The following is a 14343-nucleotide window of genomic DNA, read 5'->3' on the forward strand; positions in this document are numbered from 1 at the left end:
CAGGATGGAGACTCAAGGGGACGCCGAGTTTCGTCCCTGCGGAGGTGGAGGCAAAGTGGGGAGAGCGGTCATCCCAGAGATGACCAGGGGCCCCACAGAGAGCCCAGGCCTCGGAGGCCGGAGCACCGGGTTTCGGTCCCGGCTCTGCGCTCACGTCCACGGGGCCCTGGGAAGTCAGGTCCTCTCTCAGCTTCGCTTTCCTTGTCTCTAAAATGTCGATAACAATCTGTGCTTGTGTGGGTAGCCTCCAGATCAAAGTATCTCACAGGGTGAGCCCAAAGCTATACAAATGCAGCCCCTGAGCTTTTCTGGAACAAGGCAGGGTGTAAGTAAATAAATACTGTACATATGTAAGACATTATAATTACAAATGGCATTTCCACCCCGAGCTATGAAAGCAAAACAAAAACAGTATGGTATATGTAACGTGCAGAATTCTCATTAGGGCTTCAGGAGGCGCGGGGTCTGATGTCAGCTCTGTAGCTGACAAGGTGAATGAACCCGGGAAGTCACCCCGCCCTTCCCTGCCCCAAAGCAGGGGTCAGAGGTTGGTTTCAGAGGGGCTTTGTGAATTCTGCCAGCGAAGAATTAACAATACAGTGTCCTCCCTCCCTCCTCCCCAAGGACGGCAGTGTGGGTGGGGGAACTCAGGCTGTGCCAGGCAGGTCTCAGTACAATCCTCTTCCTGGCTGTGTGGCCATGGGCAACTCCCTTTCCCTCTCTGGGCCTCAGTTTCTCCTCTGAGGTTAAAGTTCATACCTGGAGGCTTGAGTAGGGGGAATGGAGAGAAGCAGCAGGATGGGGGCTGCAGACAAAGGGCCCCAGGAAGGGGGTGCCCCAGCAGGGTGGGTGGAGCCCGGAGTGGGGCCTGTGGGGACTGAGCCAGCTGCCGCAGAGCAATGAAAATCTCTTAACCACACAGAATTGTTAACGGCTCCCAAATCCTGTTGTATCACGGGCTTAGAAAGGCTTAAACTGTTAAATGCATAAACTTCCTCATTAAACGGGCCTCTCCGCCAGATCCGAGGCCCAGCCAGATGAAAAGGCAGCAGCTGGAGGGAGGGGAGCGTCCCCAGCTGCTTACAGTCCTGCCAGAGGGCTCCGGAGTCAACCTGCGACCCTCGACCTGCCGTGCTCGGGGTCTGAGGCCAGTCTGGGGCCGAGAGGACAGTGCAGGGGCTGCAAAGTCAGAGGGCCCGAGTTCAAATCCCACCCCTTCCTGTGTCACCTGGGACAAGCTGCTTACCCTCTCTGAGCTTCGCCTTCCTCTTTTATAAAACGGGAGTGATGGTCCCTAACCCCGAGGGTGACCGAGAGCCATTGAGACCCTGAGTGAGAAGCCGTCTGGTCCACGAGTACTGAGTTCCTGCCACAAAGCCTTTCCGACCCCTCCACGGAGCAGAAGAAATCAGAAGTGCGGGCGTGAGAGCACACACCTGCCTCAGACACCTCCGAGGGGTGTCACCATGTTCCCTCGTCCGTCTCCTAACCTGACAAGGTTACTGTGCAAAAGGGAGCAGGAGCTGAGCGTTCGGTAAATGCTGTGTGGGGGTGGGGACTCTTCTCTCTGGCCAGAGGTTAGCCAGGGATGGGTGGATCTCCTTCCTGGAGGCCTGTGTCCCCTGAGCACAAGGAGGGACTTTGCTCTGGGACCCTCCCCATCCTGCCTAACACCCCCTGATATGAAAGCAATCCATCCTGCCAGGCTCAGCCACAGGCCTCTCTTCTCTCCCAGAACACCCTTGTGGTTGCCCCACTGGGTGGCCCCCCTTCCTTTGAAGTCTCACAGCCCCGCTGGCAAGCCCCTCGCTGGTTATCTGTCAGACTCTTCCTGTCCACCCTCCCAGGGGCGCCTCGGTAATCCAGGCGGCGGGCAGGGCAGAGTCCACTCAGGCTCCGGCCCACTCCTGGTTAGTCAGCTGTCCCAGCAAGCTGGAGGAAGCCAGGTGCACATTCTGCCTCTGCTGCTTACGGGCTGTGTGGCTTTGGACAGCTTGCTGACCCTCTCTGGACCTCAGTCTGGTCATCTGTGAAACGCAGCAGTCATATCAGCGGAATGCTCAGGGAGATCACGGAGCACAGCCTATAACACGGGGTTGGGCACACAGGAGGTCCCTGTCGCCCCCAGCCCTGGCCCTCCCCAAGCCTCTCAGGCTTCCTTTCAGCCTCCGCCTCCCTCGGCCCTTTGACAGCATGGAACTAGAGCCCTGGTGGCCCCCCACTCTTCTGCCTCCGCCCAGAACACGTCTCCTCCACCCCTGCCCCCGGATGGCTGTTTCGTCTGGGGGTCAGCAAAAGGCCAGGGTTTAAGAAAATCAGTTTTTGCCCTAACCAGTTTGGCTCAGTGGATAGAGCGTTGCCCTGCGGACGGAAGGGTCCCAGGTTCGATTCCGGTCAAGGGCATGTACCTTGGTTGCGGGCACATCCCTAGTAGGGGGTGTGCAGGAGGCAGCTGATCGATGTTTCTCTCTCATCGATGTTTCTATCTTTCTATTCCTCTCCCTTCCTCTCTGTAAAAAATCAATAAAATATATTAAAAAAAGAAAATCAGTTTTGCCCTAGCCAGTATGGCTCAGTTGGTGGGTGTCGTCCTGTACACTAAAAGGTTGTGGGTTCGACTGCCGGTTAGGGCACATGCCCAGGTTGCAGGCTTGATCCCTGGGTAAGGGGCATGCAGGAGGCAGCCAATCAATGATTCTCTCTCACATTGATGTTTCTCTCTCTGTCTACCTCTCCCTTCCTCTCTCTCTAAAAATCAATGAAAATACTTTTTAAAAATCTGTTTCATTTGTGACCATCTTTTTTCTGAACTAATTCCTCTCTCAGTTTCTCCCATCCTCCAAAAGCCCTGGGGAAATGGCTCCTCCTCCAGAAGTCCCGGCTCTCTCTCACCTCCCTCCTAAGGGCCCAAGGTCATGGATACAGCTGTCTCTCCCACCCCAGACGGGAGCTCCATGAAGGCAAGAAGGGATTTCCTCATCTCTGCAGCTCCCACATCTGGCCCAGGGACCGGGGGTGCACAGTAGACGCCTGGGAGTGTTGTTTGAGTGAAAAATGAAGGCGCTGTGATGAGGATCTAGAGCCACGGAGACTCCTGGGGGAATATGAAGACCAGAGAGGAAGAATCACCCCGGGTCTTGGCATTCAGAGCCCTCAGTTAGCTGACTCCAAGAAGCGAGAGGGCTGAAGTAACCCTTCCACCCTTCCCAGGAGCACCCGCTCTCGCTGCCTCGGGGCCTTTGCACCTCCTCCTCTCCTGCCTAACTCCCGCTTCTCACTCAGCTTCCACCTGAACAGCCCCTTTTCCTGGGAGCCTACAAGTGGCCACTGAGGTCCCGGCTGGCACTCCCCTGGATGGGCTGGGTGCCTTTGTCCACCTTCCCTGTCAACATCCGTCAACATCTCTAGACCAGGTGGTCCTTCAGGGCAGAGGCCACGACTGCTCTTTCCAAGGACCCGATTCCCCGGCACAGCGCCTGGCACAGGACGGGCACTCAATGCGTGTTAGTTTCCTGGTCCTCTAGGAAGCCACCACCAACCACTCCAGGAGCAAAAAGTCAGAAGCTGCTGCTCAGTGAGTGTCTGCTGGCTGGGTGGACAGACAGGAGGACCAATGGATGGACAGATGGATGGATAACTGTGAACAAGAACAGATTCTTTGAGAGAATCTAGGAAAGGGGAAAGGAGAGGGGTACTTCCAATTTTTAAGAGCAAAGACCTAAATAGCTGAGTGCACTGGCCAGGGTCCCCCCCCGTACAATCTCCTTCCCCAAAGGCTAGCCTGTGTGGTCTCAGCCCTGGCCCGAGCCTGGGGGTCTGGAGGGAGCGTCATCACCCCTCCTCCTTCCCCAGCTGGGCCTCTCCCCACTGCCCTGGAAGACAAGCAGCAGAACTTTCTGGGGGGTGGGGGTGGGTCTAGGCCTCTCCTCCCACTCAGCATTCCACCCTTCACACCCTTTCCCCAGCCCATGCAGGCTCTGCCAGCTGGCGGGCTCCCTCCTCCTCACACCGAGGCTGGCCGCACCCCACCCCACCCCCGCAGACTCGCCTGACACATCTGGGCCACCGGTCCAGCCTCTAGGTGGGAAGGGCTGAGGCTGAGAACAGGGTGGGAAGGAGGCTGCCCTGAGGGCCCCAGAGAGGACCCCTGGTCCCTCCCTGCCTTGGCTGAGGAAGCATAGGATTCTGGGAGAAAACGAGAAAATAAAGCCAGAGGCATACTTTCCCTTGCTGGTGAGCCAGCAGGGGACAGGCCCGCTGGAAGAGGGGGATGCAGCCCAGGGTTCTGCAGCTAATCTGGCAATGTGTGTCCAGAGTACGTATCCTTTGACCCCCCAATTCCACACCCGGAGACACATCCTACACACATACCAGCAGCAGTGCAAAAAGACAGAGGGACAAGGGCGTCCGGACCAGCTAACCATCCCAGATCGTTAAGATGGAAAAAACTGCAAGCGAGGTTCATGTCGATCAGAGAGGACTGGCGAGTTAGGGTGCACTATACTGTGGAATTCTAAGAGCCTCCCCAAATGATACTGTAGCTCTAACAGGACATGAAAAATGTCCATAAAATATTAATACGTTGAAAATCCTTGTGTATTTTTAGCAGGAATCCATTTTTCCTCTTACAAAAAGGCCAATATGTATAAACGCACATAAATACACCTAGAAGGTCCTATACCAGTGGTTTTATCAGACTTTAATTTAATGGGATTTAAATTTTCTCCTTTTTGGTGATCGGTAATTTCTAAAGATTCTACAAATAACCCGAGTTGTGATAAGGGAAAGTTATTTTTTCCTCAAAATGAAAAGCTCATCAGGGAAAAAGAAACATTTACAGGCAAAAGACAATGTTGATCAAGGTCCTCATTCTTATTTTTATAACACTTTTCTAGGTATTTTCTCATTTACTCTGCACCGCAGCCCTTCTGCTTATCCTGTTCCACAGATGAGAAAACCAAGGCTGCAGGAGGGTCCGTGCGTGCCCAAGGTCACACAGCTAGCCAGCGGCAGAGCTGGGGGCTTTGAAACCAGGTTCGCAAGGCCCAGGTCAAGGAGAGGCCGTGGGTAGGGGAGAGGGTAAGGCTGGGGGCTGCCAAGCAGGGCAGGGAGGAGGAGACGGAGAGGCTGGGAGAAGCCCAGCAGCTGGGAGCTGGGAAGTCTGAGCTGGAGCCAGAAGATCAACATGTGTGTGCACCTTCCCCCACCCCTGCCACCCCCCTCTACTGGCTCAATGCCCCCCTCCCAGTCCAAACTACTAAAAACCCCATTACGCCCCATGGTATCACAGCCATCATGCTCACGGTGGAACTGCCTCTAGCTCATTATAGATGCGGGGCTGCCGTTGGGAGAGAGGAGGCAGGGCCCCCAACAGTGGCAAGTAGGGGCGCAGGTAGGAAAGGAGAGGCCACGGGATATAAGGATACGAAGACAAACTTGGAGAAACTGAGGCAGGGACACATTCACAATCAAACCCATAAATATCTGGAAAGAGTTAGGAAATCAGGCTTGGGTGGGAACACCTGCTGAGAGAAGGCACTCCAGGGCCACCCTCCTGCCACCCCTGGCAGAACTGCTGGTGGCAAGCCCCTTCGGGGACTGTGCTCCTGAGGAGGCCGGGGACTGAGCAGGGGAAGGGGACAGAGTTCTTTTGAAGGAAGTCCCAGGAATCCCCTCCCCGGCAGCTGTAGGCCCAGGGCAGGCCCAGGTTGAACACTCAATAAACAGTGAATAGACGGGTGAATCGGGGAAAGTTGTGCCCTAGCCCCTGCACCCAGTAAGTCACACAACACCCACCACACATGCCCTCTCTTGCCACACCTCAGGGCCTTTATCCATCCTTTAAAGGAGAAGTTAAATTCTCCTTTCACCCATCCAACTCCTCCTCACTCTTCAAGGCCCAATTCAAATACCACCTCCTCCTTGAAGCCACCTTAGATTCCCCCACCAGAAGATGCCTTCTTCCTCATGTTCTCAAAGCACTTTGCCTGGATGGAGCTCATTTCTGGGAGGATCGTGCTCTGCCCTGTTCCCCATGTGTCTGGGTCCTCTGCTCGTCCAGCAGTCACTTGAGGCCAAACCCCAGCTTTCCCAGGTGCCCCATGTCAGCTCAAATGGCACGGCTTCCAAGAAGTCTTCCCGAGTCACCTGACGGAAGCGGATCTTCCTCTCGATCTCTATTGTTGCACCCTATTTTTTCCTCCCTTTCACGCATTACAGTCTGTATTCAATTTGTTCATTAACTCTTTCCCTCACCATCTTCCCTTTTTTGCCCACTCAGCTTGAAAATTCTGGGCGGGCAACGAATGTCTGGGTCTTGTTCACATCTGTATTTCGCAGCATGGGCATGTGCCTAGCTCCTGGGAGGCACTCAGTAAGTACCTGTTAGAGGGCTAAACGGTACACAGAGGGTACACAGTACATGCTTGTTGAATGGTGATTGGCTTCTCCAGGCCCCACTCCTTCTCATTGTGCCCTGCACACAGTAGGCACCGAGGACGCTGGGCCGATTGACTCAATTAGTTCTGTAAACCACTCCGTCCACTGGGACCTCCCACCCTTCACCAGCCACCAATGCCTACCTCTGGCCCCTCCCCACAAGGACTCCGATGCCCCTTTCTCCAGTAAGACTTTCTCCAGCCTTATTTTCTCTAATTCGTATTAACAAAGCAATGGATTTTTCCTATCGAATTATGTTTCAGTATTAAATGGATTTTCCCCATCAAATTATGCTTCAATATTAAACATTAAATCACCACCCCCTCCCCCACAGAGATTCGGCTAATGTCCCCTCTCATCCCTCAGGGTGGACGCTCCCTGGGGTGGTGGTGGGGGACTGCGACTGTGGTCATCATCTGGCCAAGATGCGTTATCACATCGTGTGTCCGAGCTAATGGACCTGTCTCAGAAGCATCAGAGCTGCTTGTTTTAAAATGCTGATTCTTGGCCCCACCTCAGAGCCACGGAACCAGACCTGGGGGAGAGGTTTGCGCCAGACCCAGGAATGTGCGTTTTAACAAACTTCCTAATGAATTCGGAGGCATAGCAAAGGCTGAGAATCCCTAAGCCAGAGGATGAGAAAGCACTTTGCCAACATCTCCGATGGGAGCTGTAATCACCATTCCTGCACATCCCGGGCCGGCGGGGCCCGTGCCTGCGGGACTTGGGTGGGAGCGGCCCCACATCTGGGTGGCTGCAGCACAGGCCACCACAGCAGCTGGTGTCCTTCTGGATCCCTGAGCTCATTAATCACACCCTGACTGGCCTCTGCTCACACCCAGAGGCTGGCTGGGCCTGGGCCTTGGGCGGGCTGTAGGTCCAGGAGGAAGCACGGAGTAGGAAGGAGCCAGGTCTGGGCGCACTCCCTGGCCCAGCATTACCTTGAATCCTCACTACTTGCAAGAAGTCCGGATTCAGAGAAGCTGCCTGTGACGGGCAACCTCTATGATGGCCCCCAATGACCCCACCTCCTGGCATTCACACCCAGTGTAATTCAGTCCCCTGAAGTGTGAGCTGAATTTGGTGACTCGCTCCTAATGAAGTGACTATGGCAGAAGTAATGTCACTTTTAAGATGAGGTGTATGAAAAGACTGTGGCTTCTCTCCTAGGTACCCTCTCAGACTCTCTTGGAGCCCGCGTGCTGGGGTAAGCCACGGCACATGTGCAAGGACTATGTGGTGACGAACTGAAGCTGACAAACAACCACGTGAGTGAAATGGAAGCCGACCCCTCCCCAGTCCAGCCTTCAGACAAACCTGCAGCCCCAAGCCCACAGCCTGATTGCAACCTCAGGAGCAACTGAGCCACATGCCCCCAACTAAGTCACAATTGGATTCCTGACCTTTAGAAACTGTGAGATAGTAAATATTTATTGTTTTAAGTTGCTAAATTTGGGGGGGGGGGGTAACTTGTTATGCAGCAATAGATAACTAGTACACCTCCCCTCCAGGCATCCTTCCAGTGAGTTTTTCCTACACCCTTCCTGAAGTCCTTAGCCTCAGCCACAGCAAACAGTTTACTTGTCCCCCTAATGGGCCATGCTGATTCACATCCCCAGGTCTTTTGTCCTGCAGATCCACCCTCCAGAAGGTCTGGGCCACCCAGGCAGCATCTCTCTCTCCCAAGATTCCCAGTGTCAGTGTCACCGCCTCTGTGAAGCCTTCCCTCATTTTTTATGCCCATCACAGCCTGAGCAGTTCCTATTAAAGCAAGTCTAATGCACTGCCTCCCTTATTCACTTACCAGAGGCCCAGTGCACAGATTTGTGCACTGGTGGGGTTCCCTAGGCCTGGCCTGCACCCTCTCGCAATCTGGGACCCCTCGGGGGATGTTGGAGAGGGGGTTTTGGCCCAATCCCCGCAGGCCAGGCCGAGGGACCCCACCAGTGCATGAATCCTCTAGTATGCATATAAGATCTTTGGTTAATCTTTTCCCGCCCTCCCTCCTCCCCTCTTCCCTCTGAGATTCATCAGTCTGTTCCATGTTTCCATGCCTGTGGTTTCCGCTCCTGCATTGAGTGCGTGCCCCCTGGTGGTCAGTGCATGTCATAGCTATCGGCCGGTCGGCTGGTCGGCCGGTTGCTTAGGCTTTTATATATAGAGATAGTCTGTCTCCATTGTGAGCTCCTGGAGGACAGGGCCCAGCCAGATTCTCCTCTGTCTTACCTGATGCTTAGCACAAGGTCTGACACAGAGCAGGTGCAAGGAAGGTTTGGTGAGTGAATAAACAACAAGCAACGTGTGACTGATTCTATCCCACCAGGTCCTGCCATCTCCTAAGGCTGCACAATTTCACATTCAGGTACAGACACCCAGATCTGTTATCTTCCCCCAAGAAACTGGCCTTTCTCCCAACTTCCCCACGTCTGTTCCAGGACCATCACCTCCCTGCAAGCTGGAATTCCCTGCTCCCTTTGATTCCTCTCCCTCCTCCCTTTCCTGCCTGTGTCTGCATCTCATCCAATTCACTGTCAAACATCTCTGGACGCCTCGGCTCCTCTTTCCAGCACTGTGGATGCCTTCGCTGCAACAGCTTCCTCTCAGGCCACTGTTCCTGTCTCTGGTACCTCCATTCATCCTCCCAGGGACCTTTAAAATGCCCAGAAGGCGGGAGTGGAGGGACTATGGAGATGGTGGAGGTGGCCGCATTTTATGGAGGTAAAAATCATTGCAGCCACCCCAGGCTAAACTTACTTCCACTGGCTCTTCAGGGCCCCTGGAAGAGGGTCCAAACTCTTAGTCTGGCATTTGGAGCACCCCAGGGTCCGATTCCAATGGGGAGTCAAGAGGACAAGGCACAAATAGACTTCAAATCTCCTATACCAGCACCAGCACCATCACAGCTCACGTGGCAGAGTACCTGCACCAGGTTCTTCTCTGTGTACCTGATGCTGAGCACAAGGTCCGACACAGAGCAGGTGCAAGGAAGGTTTGCTGAAGGCTGGGCTTTGTATACATCATCTCTGTTAGTTAGCATTTATTAAGCTCTGACTGTGTACTAGCAGCCATAATAAATGCTTTATAGGTCTTAAGTTGTTGTATCCTCACAAGCCCCACAGGAAAGAGGGTTTCACATTCGGCCCAGGACAAACAGCTCATAACTGCTAGGGTTGTTGGGCTTTGAACCCAAGTCTGTCCACTTTCACAGCCTTCTTACCACCACCATGCAGGACCTCTCACAAACGTCCTATGATTACAACCTAGGAAGGCTGTAAACTGTGCCATAGTCAAACACCACCTGCACTATTGTTTAGTTAATGTTTCCCCTTAAATTAACTTAAGCGGCATATAGACACTCAGAGTACAGACACCCAGATCTGCTTGGAAGGGGAGTTTGGAATCCCACTACCTGGGTGTAAGACTCCTGGCTCCTCCACTCTCTACACTGAGTGGCCAGATTATTATGATCTCTGAAAGCAAAATCTGGACACTCAGTGTATGTGTGTGTGTGTGTATTAAAGGCCCGGTGCATGAATTCGTGCATGGGTGGGGTCCGGTCAGCCTGGCCAGGGGGAGGGGACATGGGCAGTTGGCTAGCCTGCCTGCTGGTTGAACTCCTGGTCGAGGGGACAATTTGCATATTAGCCTTTTATTATAAATGGACAGTGGTCGGCAAACCACGGCTCGCGAGCCGCAGTTTGCCACTCTGTTGACTAATGAGTTTGCCGACCACTATCATATACTACCCTTAACCTCTTTGCACACAATATGCCAATTGCCTAATCCTCACAGCTTCCAACTACATGGTAACATTTAGTCTAGTCCAATGGCCGGCAAACTCATTAGTCAACAGAGCGGCAAACCGCAGCTCGCGAGCCGCATGTGGCTCGCGAGCCGCAGTTTGCCGACCACTGATATAGGATATACACTGAGTGGCCAGATTATTATGTGATCAGAGATCATAATAATCTGGCCACTCAGTGTATATGAGAGTAAGGCTCTCTGCCTCAATTTCTTAAAATAAAAAGGCACTTTCCCTCACAGGGTTCTTACGAGGATTAAATGAGTTAGACGTGTCAGGTGGCCAGCACACAGTATAAGTGGTGATCAGGAGGCCTGGTCCACAGTGGGACTGTACGTCCCCATCGCTTTATATTGGAAGGAACCACGTGACTTGCATTGTGGCTGGAGGGCACGGAGTGATGCGGGGGTCATGTCGGGCTGAAGCCTGTGAACCAGGCTACAATTTGCCCCACTCGCTCCTTCTGCCCTGGTGATCGTGACACCCCAAACGGAGGCTCCTCTGTCTGGTTGGTTCCCAGAGGGAGGAATCCCAAGCTGAACCCCGATGGGCATGGGATGGTGAGTGAGAAGTAAACTTCTATTGTTTTGTCATTTCAGCATGGCCTGGCCTATGCTGACTGATACAAAAGAAGCTCAATAAATGTTGACTTTTAAATGAGATGACCTATACATTTTCTTAAGAAGGAAACTATATCATTTCTGTACATGAAGAAATAGAGCACCACTTAGCATCAGATAAGATCCGCATAATTATTAAAATGAGAAACATCCTCATGCGACTAAAATCATCTTGCAACACTTCCTCCCACCCGAACCCCCCGTAGTACCTACAAGTACCACCATCAAGAAATGCCGTTTAGCCCCGTCGGCGTGGCTCAGTGGTTGGGCATCAACCTATGAACCCAGAGGTCATGGTTTGATTCCCAGTCAGGGCACATGCCCAGGTTGCAGGCTCAATACCCAGTGTGCGGCATGCAGGAGGCAGACGATCAATGATTCTCTCTTATAACTGATGTTACTAGCTCTCTCTCCCTCTCTCCTCTCTGAAATCTAAAAATATATTTTAAAAAAATGCTGTTCAAATGCCTCTGAGAAGCCAAACCACGGATGTAGATTGGGAAAGCCTAGCCAGAGTGCCTCCCGGTCAGCTCCAGGTCGCTGCCCTGGCCAGCCTGACTTCCAGCTGCCAGGCCCGGTGCCCACTCCACGCATTTGCAGGGGCGCCTGTCCCGCCGCGGCCCTTACCTCGGCAGACGGTGCCGTTCTCCACGGCCTCGAAGCCCGCTTTGCACATGCAGCGCCCGATGGGCACCAGCCACTCGCCGTCCCCGTTACAGTAGAGTTTGATGGGCACGTCCACCTCCTCGGCATTGGCGATGCAGCTGCCCCGGGCGGCCACCAGCGAGGTGCTCTCGGCCCCTGACAGCGTCTCCTGGAAGACGGCGCCGTTCTGGATGACGCGGGGGCACTTGCGGTAGAAGACACGCACCGCGATGAGGGACATGCAGCCGCCATAGTCCTGGAAGGCCAGGTAGAAGCCGCTGCGGGACACGGGCCCGAAGCTCCTCACCTCGGTGTTGATCTTCATGACGCGGCCACCCAGGTCCACCTGCGAGAAGCTCTCGTCGGCCGCGATGGTGTCCACCTTCACCCATGGATTCTCCATCCAGTTGGGGAAGGTCTTGGTGGCCGAGTCAAAGTCGGCCTCGTAGTAATAGAGGTTGAAGGTCTCCTTGCAGGAGCCGGGCACACTGGGGATGCTGCTGCAGTCCCGCACCGAGAACTTCATCTCCACGTGGATGCGGTGGGCGCCGCGGCGCCGGATGAACTTGGTCCGTAGCCAGTTGTTCTGGCTCGATTCAAACACATTGCATACCTGGTAGGTGCGGATCGTGTTCATGTTCTCATCGTAGCCGCTCACCTCTTCCCACTGCGGGCGAAATGCTCGTCAGGTGGGGGCGGGAGGGGCTGAGCCCAAGGAGCACCCAAAGAGAAAAGACACGCCCCCCACCTTAGGGAACCCTCCAGTCTGAAGGGGGATAGAAGGACTCCTAGAATCAGGGGCCTCCTAGTCTGATGGGGGAGGCACAGACTCTACCTTAGGGATCTTCCACTTTGATGATGGAGACAGGACCCCTCCCATCACAGAACTCCCTAACTGAGGGGGAGGCATGGCCTTGGCCTTAGGAATTCTCCAGTCCATGAGGGAGACATGGCTCGCTGATGGGCAGGGCACATACTCTGCTCTTGGTATCCCCTAGTGCAGTGATGGGCAACCTTTTGAGCTCGGTGTGTCAAACTTCGCCAAAAACTGAGCATAACTCGGGTAGTGTGTCACTTTGAGGAAAAAAACATTATTTTGCAAATGTTTCATCCTCAGGAGCAGGAAATGTTTCATCCTCGGCATGCGGCCACGTGTCATCAGAAATGGCTACGCGTGTCAGTGCTGACACGTGTGTCATAGGTTCGCCATCACTGCCCTAGTGCCTAGTCTATATGGTAGAGGTGACCCAGGGATTCACTGAGAACGAACAGAGCTGTGTGCTTGGGGAGCTACCAGTCTGATGGGGAGACAATTCTGCCCGTTGGAAATTCCCTGCCTGACCAGGGAGACACAGTCTGTGCCCTTGGGGGCTCCCCGTCCGATGGAAGAGGAGCCCTTACCCCTGTGACTGGGAAGACAGGACCCTACCCTGTTCTGGGTCCAGAAGAGGCTCAGACGGTGCCTGGAGGGAGACCTCCCACCCGTGCTGCCTGGGCAGGTGCCTCAGCATCCTCTCTGGGCCAGGCCTGGGCTCTCACAGCCAGCGCAGCGCTCCCAGGCCTCCCTGCTGGAGGGGCGGAGTTGGGCCATGGAGAGGTGGAACTGGGCGGGCACGGGACCCATCCTCTCTCCTCACAGACCCCCAAAGGCCAAGCCCCTGGCACTGCTGGGACCCATCCTCTCTCCTCACAGACCCTCAAAGGCCAACCCCCTGGCACTGCTGAGCCTTGGCGCACACGTTTGTGGCCTCCTCGCGCACCCTCTCATCTTCTCTCCATCCTTCCGGAACCTCCTGCAGCAGGCTCTCCGTCTGGCTGCAGTGTTTGCATTCACGGGGGACCACCTGCCTGGGCAAGGGCTGGGCACCCTCAGCCCTCTTGGGCTGGTCTCTCCATGGACCTGAGAGCGTGCTGAGGGTAGCTACTGTTCCCCTCCTTCTCTTGTGTCCCCTTGGGGGTGGGCTGGCTTTACCTGGCATAGACCCAAAAGGGTAACCCCCAAAGAACCCCACAAGCAGAATACCCTCACCCACCCAGGAGCTGGGAGCTGATAGGGTTTCGTTCCTTTGTCATGTTTCTTACACGTGGTGCGTGTGGTCATCCCCATTTTACAGATGAGGGAGTAGAGACCAGAGTAGTGAGGTCCCTTGACCCAGGTCACCCAGACCCAGACCCATTCACTGGCTTGCCCATGCTGCCTCGAAACACGAGGACCCGACAGTGCCCCCGGGTTTTGTCCCAGCTCTGCTGACTTGATGTGTGGCCTTGGGCAAGTCACTTTCCCTCTCTGGGCCTCTATTTCCCCAAATGCCAAATAGGACTACGATGGGGGTGGGAGAACTGTCGCATTCAATGGGTGTCCTTTGTCTGGGTCCCTGTGATGCTCCAGGCCAGGTCTGCACAGGGCGAGCGGTAGCAGCTGGCCTGGGCAGGGACGGTGCTGGGGAGGGACGATGCAGTGCAGGGCGAGTGTGTGTGGGGAAGGCCGAGCTGAAGCCTGCTGGCCCAGCCTCTACTTCAGTGGCGGCTCTGAAGCTCCTTGCATTGTGTTTAAATTTTTTTTTCTTCCCTTTTTGGTGGCACCATGTGACAAAGTCAGCCCCTTGTTACAACCACTGCTCTTCTTCAGAACTTAATTAGAGCACTTAATTAGAGCGCTCTGCCTTTCTCCCCTCTCTCTAATTAACATGCGGAGGCCCTGCAGCCTAAACACCCCAAATAATTGCGTCCGGGGGCCCTGCAGCCCAGCCTGGCCTCATTACCGGCAGGGTGGGGCCGTGGGCCCTGCCACTCTCGCAGATGGAACACTGGTGACAAGAAAGAGCCACAGAAAGGAGC

The 14343-nt window shown here is 54.5% G+C and overlaps 1 protein-coding gene across 3 annotated transcripts in view; it reads right to left on the bottom strand.

The window, feature by feature from the left end:
- Positions 1-14343, bottom strand: part of EPHB2 (EPH receptor B2) — a 181032-nt gene that overhangs the window by 101640 nt on the left and 65049 nt on the right. For all 3 annotated transcript variants that reach the window (XM_079776714.1, XM_079776713.1, XM_079776712.1), the window contains exon 3: positions 11488-12172. In XM_079776714.1, the coding sequence (XP_079632840.1) occupies positions 11488-12172 (685 nt within the window). The remainder of the gene's footprint in view (positions 1-11487; positions 12173-14343) is intronic.

The sequence above is a fragment of the Cnephaeus nilssonii genome (assembly GCF_951640355.1).
Source record: "Cnephaeus nilssonii genome assembly, chromosome: 7".
Classification (NCBI taxonomy): domain Eukaryota; kingdom Metazoa; phylum Chordata; class Mammalia; order Chiroptera; family Vespertilionidae; genus Cnephaeus; species Cnephaeus nilssonii.